Below are 27,506 nucleotides of genomic sequence, written 5' to 3'. Positions count from 1 at the left end.
CCTTGAAACCGTCTGCATTATGCTCTCTCTCCTCCACACACGCGCGCTCTCTCTCTCGTGCATTCCTCTGAACCTTTTTCTTCTTCTCTCTTTTGTTTGCGCGGCTCTTCGAAGGTCGCCGCTATTCTCCGACCCGTCGGCGTGGAAACATGAAACGACCTCGCTGTGACCCTCAGATCAAAGACGCCACCGAGACGGTTCAGATAAATGCACTGATTCTACAACACTGATCATTCATCCAACCTTCATCCATCCATCATTCATCCAACCTTCATCCATCCATCATTCATCCATCCATCCATCCAACCTTCATCCATCCATCATTCATCCAACCTTCATCCATCCATCATTCATCCATCCATTCATCCATCCATCCATTCATCCAACCTTCATCCATCCATCATTCATCCATCCATCCATCCAACCTTCATCCATCCATCATTCATCCAACCTTCATCCATCCATCATTCATCCATCCATTCATCCATCCATCTATTCATCCAACCTTCATCCATCCATCATTCATCCATCATTCATCCATCCATCTATTCATCCAACCTTCATCCATCCATCATTCATCCATCCAACCTTCATCCATCCATCATTCATCCATCCATTCATCCATCCATCCATCCAACCTTCATCCATCCATCATTCATCCATCATTCATCCATCCATCCATCCAACCTTCATCCATCCATCATTCATCCAACCATCCATAATCCATCATCCATCATTCATCAACCATCCATAATCCATCCATCCATCATTCATCCATCATTCATCCATCCATCATTCATCCATCCATTCATCCATCCATCATTCATCCAACCTTCATCCATCCATCATTCATCCATCCATTCATCCATCCATCATTCATCCAACCTTCATCCATCCATTCATCCATCCATCCATTCATCCAACCTTCATCCATCCATCATTCATCCATCCATTCATCCAACCTTCATCCATCCATCATTCATCCAACCTTCATCCATCCATCATTCATCCAACCTTCATCCATCCATCCATCATTCATCCATCCTTCATCCATCCATCATTCAACCTTCATCCATCCATCATTCATCCATCCATCCATCCAACCTTCATCCATCCATCATTCATCCAACCATCCATAATCCATCCATCCATCATTCATCCATCCATCATTCATCCATCCATCCATAATCCATCCATCCTTCCATCCATCATTCATCCATCCATCCATAATCCATCCATCCATCATTCATCCATCCATCCATAATCCATCCATCCATCCATCATTCATCCATCCATCCATAATCCATCCATCCTTCCATCCATCATTCATCCATCCATCCATCCATAATCCATCCATCCATCATTCATCCATCCATCCATAATCCATCCATCCATCCATCCATCATTCATCCATCCATCCATAATCCATCCATCCTTCCATCCATCATTCATCCATCCATCCATAATCCATCCATCCATCATTCATCCATCCATCCATAATCCATCCATCCATCCATCATTCATCCATCCATCCATAATCCATCCATCCATCCATCCTTCCATCCATCATTCATCCATCCATCCATAATCCATCCATCCATCATTCATCCATCCATCCATAATCCATCCATCCATCATTCATCCATCCATCCATAATCCATTCTTCCATCCATCCATCATTCATCCATCCGTCCATAATCCATTCTTCCATCCATCTATCATTCATCCATCCATCCATAATCCATCCATCCATCCATCCATCATCCATCCTTCCGTCCATAATCCATCATTCATCCATCCATCCATCCTTCATCCATCCATCCATCCATCCATCCATCATTCATCCATCCATCCATCCTACCATCATTCATCCATCCATCCATCCTTCATTCATCCATCCATCAATCCATCCTTTATTCATCCATCCATCCATCCATCCATCCATCCATCCTTCATCCAACCATCCATCCTACCATCCATCCATCCATCCATCCTTCATTCATCCATCCATCCTTCATTCATCCATCCTTCATCCATCCATCCATCCATCCTTCATCCATCCATCCATCCATCCATCCTTCATCCATCCATCCTTCATCCATCCATCCATCCATCCATAATCCATCCTTCATCCATCCATCCATCCATCCATCATTCATCCATCCATCCATCCTTCATCCATCCATCCATCCATCCATCCATCCATCCTTCATCCATCCATCCATAATCCATCCATCCATCCATCCTTCATCCATCCATCCATCCATAATCCATCCATCCATCCATCCATAATCCATCCATCCATCCATCCATAATCCATCCATCCATCCATCCTTCATCCATCCATCCATCCATCCTTCATCCATCCATCCTTCATCCATCCATCCATCCATCCATCCTTCATCCATCCATCCATCCATCCTTCATCCATCCATCCTTCATCCATCCAACCTTCATCCATCCATCATCCATCCATCCACCCACCCATCCATAATCCATCCTTCATCCATCCATCCATCCATCCATCATTCATCCATCCATCCATCCATAATCCATCCATCCATAATCCATCCATCCATCCATCCATCCTTCATCCATCCATAATCCATCCATAATCCATCCAACCTTCATCCATCCATCATCCATCCATCCACCCACCCATCCATAATCCATCCATCCATCCATCATTCATCCATCCATCCATCATCCATCCATAATCCATCCTTCATCCATCCATCCATCCATCCATCATTCATCCATCCATCCTTCATCCATCCATCATCCATCCATCCATAATCCATCCAACCTTCATCCATCCATCCATCCATCCATCCATCCATCCATCATTCATCCATCCATCCATCCTTCATCCATCATCCATCCATCATCCATCCATAATCCATCCTTCATCCATCCATCCATCCATCATTCATCCATCCATCCTTCATCCATCCATCCACCCACCCATCCATAATCCATCCTTCATCCATCCATCCATCCATCCATCATTCATCCATCCATCCATCATTCATCCATCCATCCATCCATCCATCCATCCATCCTTCATCCATCCATCCTACCATCCATCCATCCTTCATCCATCCATCCATCCATCCATCCTTCATCCATCCATCCATCCATCCTTCATCCATCCATCCATCCATCCTTCATCCATCCATCCATAATCCATCCATCATCCATCCATCCATCATTCATCCATCCATCCATCCATCCATCATCCATCCATAATCCATCCAACCTTCATCCATCCATCATCCATCCATCCATCCATCCTTCATCCATCCACCCACCCATCCATAATCCATCCTTCATCCATCCATCCATCCATCCATCCATCATTCATCCATCCATCCTTCATCCATCCATCATCCATCCATAATCCATCCATCCATCCATCATTCATCCATCCATCCTTCATCCATCCATCATCCATCCACCCACCCATCCATAATCCATCCATCCATCCATCCATCCATCCATCATTCATCCATCCATCATCCATCCATAATCCATCCAACCTTCATCCATCCATCATCCATCCATCCATCCATAATCCATCCAACCTTCATCCATCCATCATTCATCCATCCATCCTTCATCCATCCATCCATCCATCATCCATCCATCTATCCATCCATCCTCCATCCATCCATCCATAATCCATCCATAATCCATCCAACCTTCATCCATCCATCATCCAACCTTCATTCATCCATCCATCCATCCAACCAACCAACCATCCATCCTTCCATCCATCCATCCATCCCTCCATCATCCTTCCATCATCCAACCCTCCATCCATCATCCATCCATCCATCCAACCCTCCATCATCCATCCATCATCCAACCTTCCATCCATCCATAAATCCACCATCCATCCATCATCCAACCCTCCATCCATCATCCATCCATCCATCCAACCCTCCATCATCCATCCATCATCCAACCTTCCATCCATCCATCCATCCAACCCTCCATCATCCATCCATCATCCAACCTTCCATCCATCCTTCCATCCAACCCTCCATCATCAATCCATCATCCAACCTTCCATCCATCCTTCCATCCAACCTTCCATCCATCCTTCCATCCATCCATCCCTCCATCATCCTTCCATCATCCAACCCTCCAGCCATCAACCATCCATCCATAAATCCACCCTCCATCCATCATCCATCCATCCATCCAACCCTCCATCATCCATCCATCATCCAACCCTCCATCCATCCATCATTCATCCATCCATAAATCCACCCTCCATCTTTCCATCCATCATCCAACCATCTATCCTCCATCCATCCTACCATCAATCCATCCATCCATCATCCAACCATCTGACCCGGAGGTTCAGAACCGAGGCCTCAGATCTGGAACTGGACCTTCATCCTGGCTGCATCACTCAGCTGTGAACTGAAGGTCCTGAAGAAGCCAACAGAACCACATCATCTGCATAAAGATGGAACCCTGAGGTTCCCTCCTCCCCCCGACCACACCTCCAGATGCTGTCCATGGAACCACAAACAGGACTGGTGACGAGGGGCAGAACTGGTGGAGTCCAACTCCCTCCGTGAACCAGAACCACTTTGGACCCAGAACATGGACCCCAGAACAAGGACCCCAGAACAAGGACCCCAAAACATGGACCCAAAACATGGACCCAAAACATGGACCCCAGAACATGGACCCAGAACATGGACCCCAGAACATGGACCCAAAACATGGACCCCAGAACATGGACCCCAGAACATGGACCCCAGAACAAGGACCCAGAACATGGACCCCAGAACATGGACCCCAGAACATGGACCCAAAACATGGACCCAAAACATGGACCCCAGAACATGGACCCAGAACATGGACCCCAGAACATGGACCCAAAACATGGACCCCAGAACATGGACCCCAGAACATGGACCCCAGAACATGGACCCCAGAACATGGACCCCAGAACAAGGACCCAGAACAAGGACCCCAGAACATGGACCCCAGAACATGGACCCCAGAACAAGGACCCAGAACAAGGACCCCAGAACAAGGACCCCAGAACAAGGACCCCAGAACATGGACCCAGAACAAGGACCCCAGAACATGGACCCAGAACAAGGACCCCAGAACAAGGACCCAGAACAAGGACCCCAGAACATGGACCCAGAACAAGGACCCCAGAACATGGACCCCAGAACATGGACCCCAGAACATGGACCCCAGAACATGGACCCCAGAACATGGACCCAGAACAAGGACCCCAGAACAAGGACCCCAGAACATGGACCCAGAACAAGGACCCCAGAACAAGGACCCAGAACAAGGACCCCAGAACAAGGACCCCAGAACATGGACCCCAGAACATGGACCCAGAACATGGACCCCAGAACATGGACCCCAGAACAAGGACCCCAGAACATGGACCCCAGAACATGGACCCCAGAACATGGACCCCAGAACATGGACCCCAGAACAAGGACCCCAGAACATGGACCCAGAACATGGACCCAAAACATGGACCCAGAACAAGAACCCCAGAACAAGGACCCAAGAACAAGGACCCAAGAACAAGGACCCAAGAACAAGGACCCCAGAACAAGGACCCCAGAACATGGACCCCAGAACAAGGACCCCAGAACATGGACCCAGAACATGAGAGGCTCCGACCGCCTGTCCAAGCTCAGATTCAGGAGGAGCAGCGTGGTTTCCCATGGTCCTCCCAGGTCCTGGAGCAGATCTTTCAAAGTATTGGCCTTTCCCACAAACATCTGGCCAACAACTGCATCACCAGCAGAAAGTTCTCTGGTGTTTAAGCCCTGAAACCTGTCAGAGTCCTATGGAACCCTACAGCCTCAGATGACATCAGTCCTTTCAAAAAATTTGGTTTGGGAGACGTAAACCTGCCGTTTTATGACCTTCAGAGTCTTTACGGAAACCTTCAGAGTCTTTACGGAAACCTTCAGAGTCTTTACGGAAACCTTCAGAGTCTTTACGGAAACCTTCAGAGTCTTTAGGGAAACCTTCAGAGTCTTTACGGAAACCTTCAGAGTCTTTAGGGAAACCTTCAGAGTCTTTAGGGAAACCTTCAGAGTCTTTACGGAAACCTTCAGAGTCTTTACGGAAACCTTCAGAGTCTTTGTGGAAACCTTCAGAGTCTTTAGGGAAACCTTCAGAGTCTTTACGGAAACCTTCAGAGTCTTTAGGGAAACCTTCAGAGTCTTTACGGAAACCTTCAGAGTCTTTGTGGAAACCTTCAGAGTCTTTAGGGAAACCTTCAGAGTCTTTACGGAAACCTTCAGAGTCTTTAGGGAAACCTTCAGAGTCTTTAGGGAAACCTTCAGAGTCTTTACGGAAACCTTCAGAGTCTTTACGGAAACCTTCAGAGTCTTTAGGGAAACCTTCAGAGTCTTTACGGAAACCTTCAGAGTCTTTAGGGAAACCTTCAGAGTCTTTAGGGAAACCTTCAGAGTCTTTAGGGAAACCTTCAGAGTCTTTAGGGAAACCTTCAGAGTCTTTAGGGAAACCTTCAGAGTCTTTACGGAAACCTTCAGAGTCTTTACGGAAACCTTCAGAGTCTTTGTGGAAACCTTCAGAGTCTTTACGGAAACCTTCAGAGTCTTTGTGGAAACCTTCAGAGTCTCTGAGAGGACATCAGTCCTTTCAGAAAGTTGTTCTGGGAGACGTAAACCTGCCTTTTTATGACCTGATGAGTCTTTATTGAAGCTGGCAGGAGTCCCAGGTGAAATGTTCAGAGTCTGAATCTCAGCTCGCCGCCTCCATCGGCCGCTCGGCGCCGGCTGCTTCCAGCGCACAGACGGGCGATTCATCTTCCCCCTCAGCAGCATCAATAAATGATGGCCGCTCTGCCTCCGTTTAAATATTCATCGGCTGCGCTGCTCGTCTCGCTAAACAGCCGACACACACACACACACACACACACACACACACACACGCACACACACACACACACACACACACCCTGAGGCACATTAGCAATTTAATCCGTCATCTTCAGCCCGGCGTTCAGCAGCCACACAGTTACACACACACACACAGTTACACACACTCAGTTACACACACACACACACACACACACACAGTTACACACACTCAGTTACACACACACACACACACACACACACAGTTACACACACTCAGTTACACACACACAGTTACACACACACACACACAGTTACACACACTCAGTTACACACACACACACACACACACACACAGTTACACACACTCAGTTACACACACACAGTTACACACACACACACAGTTACACACACTCAGTTACACACACAGTTACACACATAGTTACACACACACACACACACACACAGTTACACACACTCAGTTACACACACACTCAGTTACACACACACACACACACAGTTACACACTCGTACACACACTCAGTTACACACACTCAGTTACACACACACACTCAGTTACACACACTCAGTTACACACACACAGTTACACACACTCAGTTACACACACACAGTTACACACACTCATACACACACACAGTTACACACTCATACACACACACAGTTACACACACTCAGTTACACACACTCAGTTACACACACTCGTACACACACACACACAGTTACACACTCGTACACACACACAGTTACACACACTCAGTTACACACACTCAGTTACACACACACAGTTACACACACTCATACACACACACACACAGTTACACACTCGTACACACACAGTTACACACACTCAGTTACACACACTCAGTTACACACACTCAGTTACACACACTCGTACACACACACACACAGTTACACACTCGTACACACACACAGTTACACACACTCAGTTACACACACTCAGTTACACACACTCAGTTACACACACTCAGTTACACACACACAGTTACACACACACAGTTACACACTCGTACACACACACAGTTACACACTCGTACACACACACAGTTACACACTCATACACACACACAGTTACACACACTCAGTTACACACACTCAGTTACACACACTCGTACACACACACACAGTTACACACTCGTACACACACACAGTTACACACACACAGTTACACACACTCGTACACACACACACAGTTACACACTCGTACACACACACAGTTACACACACTGTTACACACACTCAGTTACACACACTCGTACACACACACACAGTTACACACTCGTACACACACACAGTTACACACACACAGTTACACACACAGTTACATACACACACTGTTACACACACACACAGTTACACACACACACACACACAGTTACACACACACAGTTACACACACTCGTACACACACAGTTACACACACACAGTTACACACGCTCGTACACACACAGTTACACACACACAGTTACACACTCTTGTACACACACAGTTACACACACACAGTTACACACTCGTACACACACATACACACAAACACTCGGCAAGTGTTAAAGGAGCAGTCCGTCACATCAGAGTTTCCCCACAATCACAACTTTGATGAATCGGTTCGTCTGAAACACGAATCAGGAGCTGCTTTCAGGGGGGTAACCCTGGCTGGATCTCAGACATCTGTCGCCTGGGCAGGACGTGAGCAGCTTCAGTGCTGAAGGTGTAAACCGGCAACACGATGACACACGGCAGCCGTCTGTGCGTCTTCAGGGAACAAACCAAGAGATTAAAGGAGAGAAGAATCCCGATGTGGATATCAGGTGAGATTAAAACATGTTTCAGCTCGTCTGCCTGCGGGAGCAATCAGCCCAACATCAGATCAAAAATATCCTCTCAGTTACGCCAGAGATCCCATCACTGAAGAAGACATAAAACTGAATTTAATCTAAAATCAAAGCAGTCATCTGATCAAAAAGCAAGGGGGCCCAGAAACGAGCCCTGTGGGACACCACAAGGATTCAAACTCAGAGCCACTCCAGACCAAAGGGTCCCCTGAAACTTCCTGTTTCAGACTTTGACAAAATGCCCAATTTATCACAAATATTTACTCGTTTTGGTGCAAAGAACAAAGACCAGATGTTTATTTTTGTTTCCTTGCCGTCAGCTGATCGAAAAGCCACACACACGATCCGAAACTTCAATGAGATAAAACCGATTAAATATCTTTAATGTGTTTCCACCAATGTGTCCAGAAACGTGTCTAAGAGTGAACTAAGATTTATGAACCGAATAAAAACAACTTAATGGCAGATATCTGATATGCAATAAGAAAACAAACATGACTGTTTGGGGTAAGTTAACCTGTTAGACGTCACCAAACTGAATAAAACAAGTTTAAAGTCTCATTTAGATTCACTGTCATGCACATATATATATATATGAAATTTGTCCTCCGCCAACATTCCGGTTACTGGACGACCCGCTCTCTTGATTCTTACCGACGTTCATTTTACTGATTTTCTGTTTTTATGTGGATAAAATGAGAGAAAAAGATGAAAAAGATCAGAAGTTGGAACATCTTTGTTCATAGTTATGTTCATGAGTTCAGAAAAGGATCAAAAAGGGAAAAATAACAAAAATGTGGAAATGTGTTCAAAATCCAGTGTGATGTCATCAGTGATGTCACCACATGCAAATTAGGCGAATAAATTAACGACCTTCATTAACTTTGGGTCAGACTGGGTATTTTTCTTCACCTCCGACTGTTTTTAATCTGCAGCCTGTTGATTATCTGGTTGCTAAAATGTTTTCTTGGCTTTTAAAACGTTTAATAATACCCACAAAGTGAAAATCGGCCACATCAGATGTTAGTTTATCTTTGTCTCAGAGATTCTGCAGCTGTGATCTCCAGCTCGGGTCCAGATGTGACCTTGGAATCGTTATGAAACTTCAGGTTTTACTTTGTTTAATGTTATTTTTATTTAATTAACAGGGGGCAGATGTGCTGCCGGCCGGGCAACAAGGCCTGCGCACGTCCTCGGTGGCAACGCCTGAGATGGACGACAGAAGCACAAAAGAAAAGAGAAAAACTTGCGAATGACTCATCTTTCTTTCATCCCAGAGAAAACAGTTTTTCCAGTTTTAGAGAAGCGAGTGAGTCACCTCACTGGAACTTGTACGTCTGTGAGGACCGTCACAAATGTGGTTAAAAACACCCGAAGAAGACGCGTTCAGAGGCCCGGACACGGCCCGGACACGGCCCGGACACGGCCCGAGACCGAGTCTGACACCAAGTCAGGTCCTGTGCTGCTCTGAAGAATAAAACCAAGCAAGAAAACAATCAAAACCCAATAGTCCATAACCAATAAAAATATTCATGTAAAAAGCTCAAAGCGAGGAGCAAAACTACATCTAAAATAAATTTGATTTCAGCTCAAAACCACCCACAAAATAACCAACAAGCCAAATCTGACGAAGTGAAACTAACATGTTTTCACCAGGTTCAAATTCAAATTGGACAAATTAAACTTAATTCAAACGCAGCTGATTTCCAAATTTATTATCAGAATTATCTTGAATTTGTTTTCCGGCTGAAGAAAATAAGCATAAAACAACAGAAAAATCCGTCTGAACCAAGTGAAAAGCTAAATGTGTAAAGTTTCATGTGCAATAAGTCAAACAAAGTTTTGATTTATCTACATGTTTAAAGTTTTGAGCCATAAAAAGCTAAAGTCAGACTCACCCATCTCCAGCAGAAAGCTGCTCCACCTGCAGCTGAGCTCAATCCAAACTGATCACCCTGCCCTCAGGCTGCAGCTCTCAGAGGGCAGCCAAACCTGCCGGTGTTATCGCCCCCTGCTGGCTGGAGGGCGTCGGGATGGGCTGTTTGTTAGGGATCCAACTCCAGGGATTTGGTGTTTGAACATGTTGAGGTGCACCACCCTCCGTCACCTGCATCCACCTCTCATCAGTAACTACGGACCCAGTCTTCCTTTTCTTTCTTATAAATAACAGAATTTATCATGTGCTCAGGTTTCAGAGCCAATCAGAGCGCAGAAACAGCTCTAATTAAAGCTGTCACAGCAGGTTATTTTCAACAGGTCGGTTTAAGTGAACGGAAAGAAAAATTCTCTCTGGAGCTCCACAAGGGTCACTTCCTGGTCCACTTCTCCTGATGTTAACATCCAGCTTTGAACTGGACCAAGTTGTTAAAACAGTGGGATGAAAAGTGGCTGCACAGTCTTTAGCTAACTCTGCTGGAACATTAGCCTCAGATAGAGTTCATCCACAGTCTGTAGCTAACTCTGCTGGAACATTAGCCTCAGATAGAGTTCATCCACAGTCTGTAGCTAACTCTGCTGGAACATTAGCCTCAGATGGAGTTCATCCACAGTCTTTAGCTAACTCTGCTGGAACATTAGCCTCAGATGGAGTTCATCCACAGTCTTTAGCTAACTCTGCTGGAACATTAGCCTCAGATAGAGTTTATCCACAGTCTTTAGCTAACTCTGCTGGAACATTAGCCTCAGATGGAGTTCATCCACAGTCTTTAGCTAACTCTGCTGGAACATTAGCCTCAGATGGAGTTCATCCACAGTCTTTAGCTAACTCTGCTGGAACATTAGCCTCAGATGGAGTTCATCCACAGTCTTTAACTAACTCTGCTGGAACATTAGTCTCAGATAGAGTTTATCCACAGTCTTTAGCTAACTCTGCTGGAACATTAGCCTCAGATAGAGTTCATCCACAGTCTTTAGCTAACTCTGCTGGAACATTAGCCTCAGATAGAGTTTATCCACAGTCTTTAGCTAACTCTGCTGGAACATTAGCCTCAGATAGAGTTCATCCACAGTCTTTAGCTAACTCTGCTGGAACATTAGCCTCAGATAGAGTTCATCCACAGTCTTTAGCTAACTCTGCTGGAACATTAGCCTCAGATAGAGTTCATCCACAGTCTTTAAATAATTAAATAAATACCAGGGTTGTGTGAAATATATATTATGTCAAATTAAGCACCTGAAGGTGTTTTGTCACATAATTGGTCCAAATATGGTCAAATGTGTCATTTTTCAGCCAAAGTCCCCTCTTTAAAACCTGACTGAACCTGGCAACCATCACTAAAGCATGTACGCTGACACCAGAAGAAGCCTTATGTGTTGGCCTTCATCGCCCTGATCCACAGATGATATGAAGGAATAACTCAGACCTTTTTTTCTTCTGTCTTCATGTTTATTGGACAGCAATAGTTTGGTAACAGGATTCCTAAACATGACCAGCACTCACACCACGTCAACACAAACGCCATCATATCAACATCAGATACAAACAACAAAGATCAAATATGTGCTCATAAATAAAAAAAAGAATATTTACAGTTTACACATAACAAATATGAAGCCGTTCAGAGGCGACTGTCCCAGTTTCTCAGTGTAGCAGCAGCTCGGTTTGTTTCCATGGGATTCAGGACCTTGTTTTGGTTCTGGAAACCTTTCCCACCACTGTCCCCGGATCCTTCTTCAGGTCCCTATGAACGGTACCGACCTTTATCCCTAGGTCCCTGATGTGGACTCTGACATTGGTCAAGTTCCTTTGCCAGGCAGCGTCCAAAGTTACGGTCTTCCCGACTTGGACGTGGTCCTCGCCGGAGTTAGCTTCCCTTTTGGGTGCTGTGCAGGTGCCAGTGGCGCTCTTTGCTCCCTGACCCCAGGAGTCCGGCTTGGCAGCGCTGGACATCCCAGAATTCTTACTTCGCAGTCGTTGTGGTTCAGAAGCAGCAACTGGATTTGAGGAATTTAAAACCCTGCTTGCTTTTCCTTGATGTTTCCACACGTTGGCTTTCACTTCGCCATTTAAATGTGCCGGTCTCTTTCTCCGAAGTCGAGCTGGTTCTGATACACGAGTGTCCAATTTGGTGTCAGAATTCCCGGCGCTCCTTCTTCGCAGCCGCTGTGGTTCCCAAATGTTAGCATCGGCCGTTGTGTCGGATTTAAAGGGGGCATTTCCTGAGGTTTTACTGCCCTGTCTTTGCTGTTTCGACATGCTGGAGTCCGTCTTCAGGTCTGGATGAGCAGAATCGCTGACCCTAGGATGCTGACTGTCCTGTTTTTGTTGTTTCCACATGCTGGAGTCTGTCTTTGTGTCTGGATGAGCAGAATCATTGACCCTAGGATGCTGACTGTCCTGTTTTTGCTGTTTCCACATGCTGGAGTCTGTCTTTGTGTCTGGATGAGCAGAATCGCTGACCCTAGGACGCTGACTGCCCTGTCTTTGCTGTTTCGACATGCTGGAGTCCGTCTTCAGGTCTGGATGAGCAGAATCATTGACCCTAGGATGCTGACTGTCCTGTTTTTGTTGTTTCCACATGCTGGAGTCCGTCTTTGTGTCTGGATGAGCAGAATCATTGACCCTAGGATGCTGACTGTCCTGTTTTTGCTGTTTCCACATGCTGGAATCCGTCTTCGGGTCTGGATGAGCAGAATCATTGACCCTAAGACGCTGACTGTCCTGTTTTTGCTGTTTCCACATGCTGGAGTCTGTCTTTGGGTCTGGATGAGCAGAATCGCTGACCCTAGGACGCTGACTGTCCTGTTTTTGCTGTTTCCACATGCTGGAGTCCGTCTTTGTGTCTGGATGAGCAGAATCATTGACCCTAGGATGCTGACTGTCCTGTTTTTGCTGTTTCCACATGCTGGAGTCCGTCTTTGGGTCTGGATGAGCAGAATCGCTGACCCTAGGATGCTGACTGTCCTGTTTTTGCTGTTTCCACATGCTGGAGTCTGTCTTTGGGTCTGGATGAGCAGAATCGCTGACCCTAGGACGCTGACTGTCCTGTTTTTGTTGTTTCCACATGCTGGAGTCTGTCTTTGTGTCTGGATGAGCAGAATCATTGACCCTAGGACGCTGACTGCCCTGTCTTTGTGCTTCCCACATGCTGGAGTCTGTCTTTGGGTCTGGATGAGCAGAATCGCTGACCCTAGGACGCTGACTATCCTGTTTTTGCTGTTTCCACATGCTGGAGTCCGTCTTTGGGTCTGGATGAGCAGAATCATTGACCCTAGGATGCTGGCTGTCCTGTCTTTGTTGTTTCGACATGCTGGAGTCTGTCTTTGGGTCTGGATGAGCAGAATCGCTGACCCTAGGATGCTGGCTGTCCTGTTTTTGTTGTTTCGACATGCTGGAGTCCGTCTTTGGGTCTGGATGAGCAGAATCGCTGACCCTAGGACGCTGGCTGTCCTGTCTTTGTTGTTTCGACATGCTGGAGTCCGTCTTTGGGTCTGGATGAGCAGAATCGCTGACCCTAGGATGCTGGCTGTCCTGTCTTTGTTGTTTCCACATGCTGGAGTCCGTCTTTGGGTCTGGATGAGCAGAATCATTGACCCTAGGATGCTGACTGTCCTGTCTTTGTTGTTTCCACATGCTGGAGTCCGTCTTTGGGTCAGGATGAGCAGAATCGCTGACCCTAGGACGCTGACTGTCCTGTCTTTGTTGTTTCCACATGCTGGAGTCCGTCTTCAGGTCTGGATGAGCAGAATCGCTGACCCTAGGACGCTGACTGTCCTGTTTTTGCTGTTTCCACATGCTGGAGTCCGTCTTTGGGTCTGGATGAGCAGAATCATTGACCCTAGGACGCTGACTGTCCTGTTTTTGCTGTTTCCACATGCTGGAGTCTGTCTTTGGGTCTGGATGAGCAGAATCGCTGACCCTAGGACGCTGACTGTCCTGTTTTTGTGCTTCCCACATGCTGGCATCTAATTTGGTTGCTGGGACAGAACATCCGACCTGTTTAGGTCTGCAGCTGAACTCTGTGGCCCTGCTTTGAGCACCAGCTTCTGTTTCCTGTTGCAGTGGAAGTGATGGAGGTGCAGCGCACCGAAGTCGTCTCGGTGACGGTGGAGGAGACGGTGTTGGGGGTGGAGAAGCTTCCAGGCAGTCCCAGCGACTATCCACGAACTCCAGGGATGAACCCAGCATGCCGGCCAGCTCGGGGGTGGCCTCCACCAGCTCCAGAGGGTCCTTGACGTCCGGCCTGAAGGAGGCCAGCTCCTGCTCATCGGGCCCCGTCAGGAGCTGCGACAGCGACGCCTGCCGGTAAAACTCGTCCTCGGGCACGAACTGCACGTTGAGCTGAGGGAAGAGGCGGCGGAAGGAGCGAGGCGTCATCCGAAGGCGACCCAGGACATCAGCGAGGAGGAGCCAGTTCCTGCGCCTGAAAGAGGGAAGAAAACGTTAGAATGACACAAAAATAACCCTTTAAAGGTAGTTCTGACAGTTATTTGGGACCGAGCAGTGAAACTGCAAGGACCCTATTGTATCTGTAAAGATTATTATTTTTCTCCGTTATTCTTATTCTTTGCAAAAGGAACTCGAAAACTCTTGAAATTTTGCGAACGCCACCTGCCAGTCGACGACATGAAAGAATCTAAACTTTATATTTTTGGGAGTTGCTCATTGACTCTGTAGCGCCCCCTACGATGCTTAAAAACGGTCCCCGCATTGGGGTTAGTTTCGCGTGGGATGACAAAATTCGGTACACTCATTCATCATGCCCAGACGCACAAAAAAGTTTCATGCCGCCATGGTCCCACGTCCACAGGAAGGCGGCCATTTTGGATGGAAAGTGAGTTTTGGTGCCATTTTTGACCGATTCCACGCCTTGCATTTGATCAAACTCCTCCTACAGATTTAATGCTACAGACTTCAAACTTGGCCAGGTTACTCTTAAGACATGGGGGGAAAGAATCATGGAGAAACTTTTCCAAACTCTGAACGGTGTGGGCGTGGCCAAGCGTTGAAAATCGTGTGATGGCGGTTGTGATTTGAAAGCCTTATCATCATCGCAAAGTCATGAAACTTGGCACACACGTCCACCCTGACGACCTCGTACGTATTTAAAGGGTATCGTGTGTGGGCGGAGCTGCACGACTACGGCGTCCAGCGCGTGCCCCAACGTACGTAATTTTTGATAAACAATAAAGCTTTTTTTTTTTACTTCATGTGAACTTTAATACCTTTTTAACTTACATTTTTATTTCTTAAAACTGAACTTTTTACTTTTTTAAACGTCTTAATTTTATGTTTTTATCTAAAAGTAATTTTCCTGTAAAACATAAGGATGCAAATGTATTTCTTTTGTTCTTTTAATGCAGTTTTACTTCTTTAATCTCAGACTTTTATTCAGATCATCCTGATAAAAACTTAGATTGTGCTGCTGAAAACGTCCGGAAACGTTATTGATCCACGATGTCTGCGGATCTGTGCGTGTCAAGGGCAGCGTAACACACACACGTTGCTGTGGTCGCTGCCTGAATGCTAAGCAGCCGCAGCCGTGGCGAGCGCGGCGGCCTCGCATCCGGGAAGAGCCAATAATGCGACATCAGACGCCACGGAGACGCAGGGAGAGCAGAAGGAGAGAGGCGGAGAAGGAGAGCGACAGGGGAGGAAGACGAAGTGGAAGCCAATTAGCCGCGTCGTTCGGCGATGCGATCCTCGTTAACGACCTCTCCGTCTGTCCTCGCTCTCCTTTTCCTTCCCCCCCCCGAGCTGCTCGCTGCCGCCTAATTGGTGTCTGAGTGCGCAGAGACGTGTCGGAGCAGGGAAGGAAGAAGAGGGAATGACACAAAGTGTGCGGGTGGGCCCCTCGTTAGGCCCTTTGTTCAGCAGCGCCTCCTCTGGACCCGACGTGGTCCTGGGGGGCCGGAGGAGGGTTTGGACAGGGGGCAACGTTTAACCCCTTAACGCCTGAATTTATATAGCTGTATATAAAAAAATGTTTTGTGTGTGTTTTAGACTTTAAGAAGATGGTAAATAATGCCGAGATTATTAATTTCACTTTTGCACAAAAAATAAATAGAAATTTTGGTATGTTGCAAATTTGCGACAACAGGCATAATGGTCAACTATAAGATAACAACAACACAGTAATATAACAGAGAAAAAACAATGTTTTTTTTTACATATTTATTTATATAAAGGTTCCTAGGTCCGTAGTGAATATGGACTAACTGGCATTGGGGGAATAAAGATGCTATCTCAGCTGGTTGATTGAGTCAAACGGTTTGTAGCATATATGCGAAAATAGGCGTTAAGGGGATAAGACGACACGCTACAGGTGAATAGGGTAATATTTTAAAATAAAACATATCACCATGAAACTTCCTCAGTTGATTACTTATACAAGTATGAAAAATTAAATATGCGCACATTTGCATATATTTCCGGAAGATAGATCTGAATATATGATAAAGCCAGGTGCAAAATTCTTTTTTCATTTTGTTTACGAAAATTAGAGGGATTTCATTTCCTAGGAAATAAAAATACACTGTCCATAGCCTAAAAAACAATCGATTTTCGCTATTATTATGGGCGCCAATGTTCTATCTAACAGTAAACCTGTCCTAAGTTAGTTCTCCCTGACAGTAAACCTGTCCTAGGTTAGTTCTATCTGACAGTAAACCTGTCCTAGGTTAGTTCTCTCTGACAGTAAACCTGTCCTAGGTTAGTCCTCCCTGACAGTAAACCTGTCCAAGGTCAGTTCTGTCTGACAGTAAACCTGTCCTAGGTTAGTTCTGTCTGACAGTAAACCTGTCCTAGGTCAGTTCTATCTGACAATAAACCTGTCCTAGGTTAGTTCTATCTGACAGTAAACCTGTCCTAAGTTAGTTCTATCTGACAGTTAACCTGTCCTACGTTAGTTCTATCTGACAGTAAACCTGTCCTAGGTTAGTTCTCTCTGACAGTAAACCTGTCCTAGGTCAGTTCTCTCTGACAGTAAACCTGTCCTAGGTCAGTTCTCCCTGACAGTAAACCTGTCCTAGGTTAGTTCTCTCTGACAGTAAACCTGTCCTAGGTTAGTTCTCCCTGACAGTAAACCTGTCCTAAGTTAGTTCTATCTGACAGTAAACCTGTCCTAGGTTAGTTCTATCTGACAGTAAACCTGTCCTAAGTTAGTTCTATCTGACAGTAAACCTGTCCTACGTTAGTTCTATCTGACAGTAAACCTGTCCTAGGTTAGTTCTCTCTGACAGTAAACCTGTCCTAGGTTAGTTCTCCCTGACAGTAAACCTGTCCTAAGTCAGTTCTATCTGACAGTAAACCTGTCCTAGGTTAGTTCTGACAGTAAACCTGTCCTAGGTTAGTTCTGACAGTAAACCTGTCCTAGGTTAGTTCTATCTGACAGTAAACCTGTCCTAAGTTAGTTCTATCTGACAGTAAACCTGTCCTACGTTAGTTCTCTCTGACAGTAAACCTGTCCTAGGTTAGTTCTCCCTGACAGTAAACCTGTCCTAAGTTAGTTCTATCTGACAGTAAACCTGTCCTAGGTTAGTTCTATCTGACAGTAAACCTGTCCTAAGTTAGTTCTATCTGACAGTAAACCTGTCCTACGTTAGTTCTATCTGACAGTAAACCTGTCCTAGGTTAGTTCTCTCTGACAGTAAACCTGTCCTAGGTTAGTTCTCCCTGACAGTAAACCTGTCCTAAGTCAGTTCTATCTGACAGTAAACCTGTCCTAGGTTAGTTCTGACAGTAAACCTGTCCTAGGTTAGTTCTGACAGTAAACCTGTCCTAGGTTAGTTCTATCTGACAGTAAACCTGTCCTAGGTTAGTTCTATCTGACGGTAAACCTGTCCTATGTCAGTTCTATCTGACGGTAAACCTGTCCTAGGTCAGTTCTCCCTGACAGTAAACCTGTCCTAAGTTAGTTCTATCTGACAGTAAACCTGTTCTAGGTTAGTTCTCCCTGACAGTAAACCTGTCCTAGGTTAGTTCTGACAGTAAACCTGTCCTAAGTTAGTTCTCCCTGACAGTAAACCTGTTCTAGGTCAGTTCTCCCTGACAGTAAACCTGTCCTAGGTTAGTTCTATCTGACAGTAAACCTGTCCTAGGTCAGTTCTATCTAACAGTAAACCTGTCCTAGGTTAGTTCTGACAGTAAACCTGTCCTAAGTTAGTTCTCCCTGACAGTAAACCTGTCCTAGGTTAGTTCTCCCTGACAGTAAACCTGTCCTAGGTTAGTTCTCCCTGACAGTAAACCTGTCCTAGGTTAGTTCTCCCTGACAGTAAACCTGTCCTAGGTTAGTTCACCCCGACAGTAAACCTGTCCTAGGTTAGTTCTCCCTGACAGTAAACCTGTCCTAGGTTAGTTCTATCTGACAGTAAACCTGTCCTAGGTCAGTTCTCCCTGACAGTAAACCTGTCCTAGGTTAGTTCTCCCTGACAGTAAACCTGTCCTAGGTTAGTTCCATCTGACAGTAAACCTGTCCTAGGTTAGTTCTATCTGACAGTAAACCTGTGCTAGGTTAGTTCTATCCGACAGTAAACCTGTCCTAGGTTAGTTCTATCTGACAGTAAACCTGTCCTAAGTTAGTTCTATCTGACAGTAAACCTGTCCTAGGTCAGTTCTCCCTGACAGTAAACCTGTCCTAGGTCAGTTCTCCCTGACAGTAAACCTGTCCTAGGTTAGTTCTCCCTGACAGTAAACCTGTCCTAGGTTAGTTCTCCCCGACAGTAAACCTGTCCTAAGTTAGTTCTATCTGACAGTAAACCTGTCCTAGGTTAGTTCTCCCTGACAGTAAACCTGTCCTTGGTTAGTTTTCCCTGACAGTAAACCTGTCCTAGTTTAGTTCTATCTGACAGTAAACCTGTCCTAAGTTAGTTCTATCTGACAGTAAACCTGTCCTAGGTTAGTTCTATCTGACAGTAAACCTGTCCTAAGTTAGTTCTATCTGACAGTAAACCTGTCCTTAATTAGTTCTATCTGACAGTAAACCTGTTCTAGGTTAGTTCTCCCCGACAGTAAACCTGTCCTAGGTTAGTTCTCCCTGACAGTAAACCTGTCCTGGGTTAGTTCTATCTGACAGTAAACCTGTCCTAAGTTAGTTCTATCAGACAGTAAACCTGTCCTAGGTTAGTTCTCCCTGACAGTAAACCTGTCCTAAGTTAGTTCTATCAGATAGTAAACCTGTCCTAGGTTAGTTCTATCTGACAGTAAACCTGTGCTAGGTTAGTTCTGACAGTAAACCTGTCCTAAGTTAGTTCTATCTGACAGTAAATCTGTCCTAGGTCAGTTTTCCCTGACAGTAAACCTGTCCTAGGTTAGTTCTCCCTGACAGTAAACCTGTCCTAAGTTAGTTCTCCCTGACAGTAAACCTGTCCTAGGTTAGTTCTCCCTGACAGTAAACCTGTCCTAGGTTAGTTCTCCCTGACAGTAAACCTGTCCTAGGTTAGTTCTTCCTGACAGTAAACCTGTCCTAGGTTAGTTCTGACAGTAAACCTGTCCTAGGTTAGTTCTCCCTGACAGAAAACCTGTCCTAGGTTAGTTCTCCCCGATAGTAAACCTGTCCTAGGTTAGTTCTCCCTGACAGTAAACCTGTCCTAGGTTAGTCCTTCCTGACAGTAAACCTGTCCTAGGTTAGTTCTGACAGAAAACCTGTCCTAGGTTAGTCCTTCCTGACAGTAAACCTGTCCTAGGTTAGTTCTCCCTGACAGTAAACCTGTCCTAGGTTAGTTCTGACAGAAAACCTGTCCTAGGTTAGTTTTCCCCGATAGTAAACCTGTCCTAGGTTAGTTCTCCCTGACAGTAAACCTGTCCTAGGTTAGTTCTCCCTGACAGTAAACCTGTCCTAGGTTAGTCCTCCCTGACAGTAAACCTGTCCTAGGTCAGTTCTCCCTGACAGTAAACCTGTCCTAGGTCAGTTCTCCCTGACAGTAAACCTGTTCTAGGTTAGTCCTCCCTGACAGTAAACCTGTCCTAAGTTAGTTCTATCTGACAGTAAACCTGTCCTAGGTTAGTTCTCCCTGACAGTAAACCTGTCCTAGGTTAGTTCTCCCTGACAGTAAACCTGTCCTAGGTCAGTTCTCCCTGACAGTAAACCTGTCCTAGGTTAGTTCTATCTGACAGTAAACCTGTCCTAGGTCAGTTCTCGCTGACAGTAAACCTGTCCTAAGTTAGTTCTCGCTGACAGTAAACCTGTCCTAGGTTAGTTCTATCTGACAGTAAACCTGTCCTAGGTTAGTTCTCCCTGACAGTAAACCTGTCCTAAGTTAGTTCTCGCTGACAGTAAACCTGTCCTAGGTCAGTTTTCCCTGACAGTAAACCTGTCCTAGGTCAGTTTTCCCTGACAGTAAACCTGTCCTAGGTCAGTTCTATCTGACAGTAAACCTGTCCTAGGTTAGTTCTCCCTGACAGTAAACCTGTCCTAGGTTAGTTCTATCTGACAGTAAACCTGTCCTAGGTTAGTTCTGACAGTAAACCTGTCCTAGGTTAGTTCTGACAGTAAACCTGTCCTAGGTCAGTTCTCCCTGACAGTAAACCTGTCCTAGGTCAGTTCTCCCTGACATTAAACCTGTCCTAGGTCAGTTCTATCTGACAGTAAACCTGTCCTAGGTTAGTTCTGACAGTAAACCTGTCCTAGGTCAGTTCTCCCTGACAGTAAACCTGTCCTAGGTCAGTTTTCCCTGACATTAAACCTGTCCTAGGTCAGTTCTGACAGTAAACCTGTCCTAGGTTAGTTCTGACAGTAAACCTGTCCTAGGTCAGTTCTCGCTGACAGTAAACCTGTCCTAGGTTAGTTCTCCTTGACAGTAAACCTGTCCTAAGTTAGTTCTATCTGACAGTAAACCTGTCCTAGGTTAGTTCTCCCTGACAGTAAACCTGTCCTAGGTCAGTTCTCCCTGACAGTAAACCTGTCCTAGGTTAGTTCTCCCTGACAGTAAACCTGTCCTAGGTTAGTTCTATCTGACAGTAAACCTGTCCTAAGTTAGTTCTCCCTGACAGTAAACCTGTCCTAGGTTAGTTCTCCCTGACAGTAAACCTGTCCTAGGTCAGTTCTCCCTGACAGTAAACCTGTCCTTGGTCAGTTCTCCCTGACAGTAAACCTGTCCTAGGTCAGTCCTCCCTGACAGTAAACCTGTCCTAGGTCAGTTCTCCCTGACAGTAAACCTGTCCTAGGTCAGTTCTCCCTGACAGTAAACCTGTCCTTGGTCAGTTCTCCCTGACAGTAAACCTGTCCTAGGTTAGTTCTCGCTGACAGTAAACCTGTCCTAGGTCAGTTCTCCCTGACAGTAAACCTGTCCTAGGTTAGTTCTATCTGACAGTAAACCTGTCCTAAGTTAGTTCTCGCTGACAGTAAACCTGTCCTAGGTCAGTTCTCCCTGACAGTAAACCTGTCCTAGGTTAGTTCTATCTGACAGTAAACCTGTCCTAAGTTAGTTCTCCCTGACAGTAAACCTGTCCTAGGTTAGTTCTCCCTGACAGTAAACCTGTCCTAGGTTAGTTCTCCCTGACAGTAAACCTGTCCTAGGTTAGTTCTCCCTGACAGTAAACCTGTCCTAGGTTAGTTCTGACAGAAAACCTGTCCTAGGTTAGTTTTCCCCGATAGTAAACCTGTCCTAGGTTAGTTCTCCCTGACAGTAAACCTGTCCTAGGTTAGTTCTCCCTGACAGTAAACCTGTCCTAGGTTAGTCCTCCCTGACAGTAAACCTGTCCTAGGTCAGTTCTCCCTGACAGTAAACCTGTCCTAGGTCAGTTCTCCCTGACAGTAAACCTGTTCTAGGTTAGTCCTCCCTGACAGTAAACCTGTCCTAAGTTAGTTCTATCTGACAGTAAACCTGTCCTAGGTTAGTTCTCCCTGACAGTAAACCTGTCCTAGGTTAGTTCTCCCTGACAGTAAACCTGTCCTAGGTCAGTTCTCCCTGACAGTAAACCTGTCCTAGGTTAGTTCTATCTGACAGTAAACCTGTCCTAGGTCAGTTCTCGCTGACAGTAAACCTGTCCTAAGTTAGTTCTCGCTGACAGTAAACCTGTCCTAGGTTAGTTCTATCTGACAGTAAACCTGTCCTAGGTTAGTTCTCCCTGACAGTAAACCTGTCCTAAGTTAGTTCTCGCTGACAGTAAACCTGTCCTAGGTCAGTTTTCCCTGACAGTAAACCTGTCCTAGGTCAGTTTTCCCTGACAGTAAACCTGTCCTAGGTCAGTTCTATCTGACAGTAAACCTGTCCTAGGTTAGTTCTATCTGACAGTAAACCTGTCCTAGGTCAGTTCTATCTGACAGTAAACCTGTCCTAGGTTAGTTCTCCCTGACAGTAAACCTGTCCTAGGTTAGTTCTATCTGACAGTAAACCTGTCCTAGGTTAGTTCTGACAGTAAACCTGTCCTAGGTTAGTTCTGACAGTAAACCTGTCCTAGGTCAGTTCTCCCTGACAGTAAACCTGTCCTAGGTCAGTTCTCCCTGACATTAAACCTGTCCTAGGTCAGTTCTATCTGACAGTAAACCTGTCCTAGGTTAGTTCTGACAGTAAACCTGTCCTAGGTCAGTTCTCCCTGACAGTAAACCTGTCCTAGGTCAGTTTTCCCTGACATTAAACCTGTCCTAGGTCAGTTCTGACAGTAAACCTGTCCTAGGTTAGTTCTGACAGTAAACCTGTCCTAGGTCAGTTCTCGCTGACAGTAAACCTGTCCTAGGTTAGTTCTCCTTGACAGTAAACCTGTCCTAAGTTAGTTCTATCTGACAGTAAACCTGTCCTAGGTTAGTTCTCCCTGACAGTAAACCTGTCCTAGGTCAGTTCTCCCTGACAGTAAACCTGTCCTAGGTTAGTTCTCCCTGACAGTAAACCTGTCCTAGGTTAGTTCTATCTGACAGTAAACCTGTCCTAAGTTAGTTCTCCCTGACAGTAAACCTGTCCTAGGTTAGTTCTCCCTGACAGTAAACCTGTCCTTGGTCAGTTCTCCCTGACAGTAAACCTGTCCTAGGTCAGTCCTCCCTGACAGTAAACCTGTCCTAGGTCAGTTCTCCCTGACAGTAAACCTGTCCTAGGTCAGTTCTCCCTGACAGTAAACCTGTCCTTGGTCAGTTCTCCCTGACAGTAAACCTGTCCTAGGTTAGTTCTCGCTGACAGTAAACCTGTCCTAGGTCAGTTCTCCCTGACAGTAAACCTGTCCTAGGTTAGTTCTATCTGACAGTAAACCTGTCCTAAGTTAGTTCTCGCTGACAGTAAACCTGTCCTAGGTCAGTTCTCCCTGACAGTAAACCTGTCCTAGGTTAGTTCTATCTGACAGTAAACCTGTCCTAAGTTAGTTCTCCCTGACAGTAAACCTGTCCTAGGTCAGTTCTCCCTGACAGTAAACCTGTCCTAGGTCAGTTCTCGTTGCCTCAGCGGTTCCGACTCACCCCTGTGACAGCGACACCTGGATGTTGTAGCACGGCAGCAGCGGTCGGTCGGAGAGCTCGAACTCAAACACCTCCCTCCTGGCGCGGTGCTCCTCGTCCTCCTCTTCCTCATCCTCCTCGTCCTCCTCTGGTCCCGGCGGGTCGGCCAGAACGTCATAGGCCCCGCCTTCATTGGCTGGCTCTACGAGAACAAACACAACACAATGTTTCAGGTTCCTCCGGTTCTCTAAATCCTTTTCATTCCCACTCCAGAACCCAGAGCCGGCCCAAGGCATATGCCAACTATGCGGTCGCTTAGGGCCCCCACGCCACCAGGGGGCCCCGAGAGCAATTTTGAATTTAATTTTGATTACAACTTTATTTTTCTGTAAGATAATGTGAATGTCATTTGATTCTATTTTGTATTTGTATTTTGAATATTTTGCACACCATTGCACATCTGAAAGAAATTAAACTATTTAACGTGTTTGCTATAAATGCAGTCTCCAGCCTGCTGATGTTACTTTCAAGTAGTTAAATTAATGAGCCATACTTATACATCACTCTTTATGTAGAAGTTAATTAAACCATATTTATGAGTTTGCTATCCCTTTAAGGTTTAAAACAACCTGTATAATGTAAGATGATAACAAATAATGCTAATGATTGTGGGTCCGTTACACACATAACAGTGTAGCCTGTGGAATAATGAGGCATCTGGAGCTGAGGTGATGGTAGGGGGGCCCCAAATGAAATTCTGCTTAAGGCCCCATAAAGGCTTGGGCCGGCCCTGCCAGAACCGGTTCTTTACGGGGAAGTTTGCCTCGTCCTGATTCTACTTCAGCCCTGATTATCTGGTATGTATGAACGTCTTCCCCGGCTGATGGTGTGAGTGTTGTTGGGACTCACCGCACACCGAGCTGCCGTAGAACTCCCAGTAGATCCCCGGATCGCCCTCCGACCTTCCCTGGATGTCAGACAGGTAGTCTGCAGGCAGAAGAGAGCCGATCAGAGGGATGAAGGCAGCGGGGTGAAAACAATGGAGGCACACACACAGAGGGAAGAGGACGAGTGTTTGTGTTCAGCCGACCCGCCGCCGCCGCCGCCGCGCCGCTGAGCGGAGGATGCTGGCAGCGGAGCATGTCGGCGTGTCGGTGTGTGCGGCGCTAAGCTGCTCTGGGATTCAGCAGCCAAGCCTCATTAAACCCCTCTGGAGGAAGAAAGGGAAGGAAGAGATGAGAGGAGAACAAACAGGCGGGGAGCGGTGATCAGAGGCTGCCAACGCTCACAGAAACACAGCGAAACACACCGAGTATGCCACGCATTTAACACGGAAACACACCGAGGCTGCCACGCATTTATTTATTCAGAGGAATTCCTGCTGACGGCTGAGCGGCAGTGGAGCTAAAACCATGGCGAGGCCAAACCAAACCATGGCGAGGACAAACCATGGCCAGGACAAACCAAACCATGGCGAGGACAAACCATGGCGAAGACAAACCAAACCATGGCGAGGACAAACCATGGCGAGGCCAAACCAAACCATGGCGAGGACAAACCATGGCGAGGCCGAGGACAAACCATGGTGAGGACAAACCAAACCATGGCGAGGACAAACCATGGCGAGGCCGAGGACAAACCATGGTGAGGACAAACCATGGCGAGGCCAAACCAAACCATGGCGAGGACAAACCATGGCCAGGACAAACCAAACCATGGCGAGGACAAACCATGGCGAAGACAAACCAAACCATGGCCAGGACAAACCATGGCGAGGCCAAACCAAACCATGGCGAGGACAAACCATGGTGAGGACAAACCATGGCGAGGACAAACCATGGCGAGGACAAACCAAACCATGGCGAGGACAAACCATGGCGAGGCCGAGGACAAACCATGGCGAGGACAAACCATGGCGAGGCCAAACCAAACCATGGCGAGGACAAACCATGGAGAGGACAAACCATGGCGAGGCCAAACCATGGCGAGGCCAAACCAAACCATGGCGAGGACAAACCATGGTGAGGACAAACCATGGCGAGGCCAAACCAAACCATGGCGAGGCCAAACCAAACCATGGCGAGGACAAACCATGGCGAGGACAAACCATGGCGAGGACAAACCAAACCATGGTGAGGACAAACCAAACCATGGCGAGGACAAACCATGGCGAGGACAAACCAAACCATGGCGAGGACAAACCAAACCATGGCGAGGCCAAACCAAACCAAACCATGGCGAGACCAAACCAAACCATGGCGAGGACAAACCAAACCAAACCATGGCGAGGCCAAACCAAACCATGGCGAGACCAAACCAAACCATGGCGAGACCAAACCAAACCAGACCATGGCGAGGACAAACCAAACCAAACCATGGCGAGGTCAAACCAAACCATGGCGAGACCAAACCAAACCAAACCATGGCGAGGTCAAACCAAACCGTGGCGAGACCAAACCAAACCATGGCGAGACCAAACCAAACCAAACCATGGCGAGACCAAACCAAACCAAACCAAACCATGGCGAGACCAAACCAAACCATGGCGAGACCAAACCAAACCAAACCATGGCGAGACCAAACCAAACCAAACCAAACCATGGCGAGACCAAACCAAACCAAACCAAACCATGGCGAGACCAAACCAAACCAAACCAAACCAAACCATGGCGAGACCAAACCAAACCAAACCATGGCGAGGTCAAACCAAACCATGGCGAGACCAAACCAAACCATGGCGAGACCAAACCAAACCATGGCGAGACCAAACCAAACCATGGCGAGACCAAACCAAACCAAACCATGGCGAGACCAAACCAAACCAAACCAAACCATGGCGAGACCAAACCAAACCAAACCATGGCGAGACCAAACCAAACCATGGCGAGACCAAACCAAACCAAACCATGGCGAGACCAAACCAAACCAAACCAAACCATGGCGAGACCAAACCAAACCAAACCATGGCGAGGTCAAACCAAACCATGGCGAGGTCAAACCAAACCATGGCGAGACCAAACCAAACCATGGCGAGACCAAACCAAACCAAACCATGGCGAGACCAAACCAAACCAAACCAAACCATGGCGAGACCAAACCAAACCAAACCAAACCAAACCATGGCGAGACCAAACCAAACCATGGCGAGGACAAACCAAACCAAACCATGGCGAGGACAAACCAAACCATGGCGAGGTCAAACCAAACCATGGCGAGACCAAACCAAACCATGGCGAGACCAAACCAAACCAAACCATGGCGAGACCAAACCAAACCAAACCATGGCGAGACCAAACCAAACCAAACCATGGCGAGACCAAACCAAACCATGGCGAGGACAAACCAAACCAAACCATGGCGAGACCAAACCAAACCATGGCGAGACCAAACCAAACCATGGCGAGACCAAACCAAACCATGGCGAGACCAAACCAAACCATGGCGAGGACAAA

At 46.6% G+C, this 27,506-nt stretch overlaps 2 protein-coding genes across 2 annotated transcripts in view; one reads left to right on the top strand and one right to left on the bottom strand.

The window, feature by feature from the left end:
• LOC142391162 (NACHT, LRR and PYD domains-containing protein 3-like) overlaps window positions 1-27,506 on the top strand; it is a 355,109-nt gene that overhangs the window by 57,713 nt on the left and 269,890 nt on the right. The gene's annotated exons all lie outside the window — the stretch shown is intronic.
• LOC142391489 (BCL-6 corepressor-like) overlaps window positions 12,131-27,506 on the bottom strand; it is a 96,154-nt gene continuing 80,778 nt past the window's right edge. Inside the window, exons 10-12 of the mRNA XM_075477271.1 lie at window positions 24,964-25,041; window positions 24,076-24,256; window positions 12,131-15,117 (exon numbers count right to left, since the gene is read on the bottom strand). Coding sequence (XP_075333386.1) covers window positions 12,372-15,117; window positions 24,076-24,256; window positions 24,964-25,041 — 3,005 coding nt within the window. The 3' untranslated portion in view covers window positions 12,131-12,371. The remainder of the gene's footprint in view (window positions 15,118-24,075; window positions 24,257-24,963; window positions 25,042-27,506) is intronic.

The sequence above is a fragment of the Odontesthes bonariensis genome, chromosome 11 (assembly GCF_027942865.1).
Source record: "Odontesthes bonariensis isolate fOdoBon6 chromosome 11, fOdoBon6.hap1, whole genome shotgun sequence".
Taxonomy (NCBI): domain Eukaryota; kingdom Metazoa; phylum Chordata; class Actinopteri; order Atheriniformes; family Atherinopsidae; genus Odontesthes; species Odontesthes bonariensis.
Note: the sequence above shows the minus strand (reverse complement) of the source record. Positions and strands in the feature narration are given on the sequence as shown.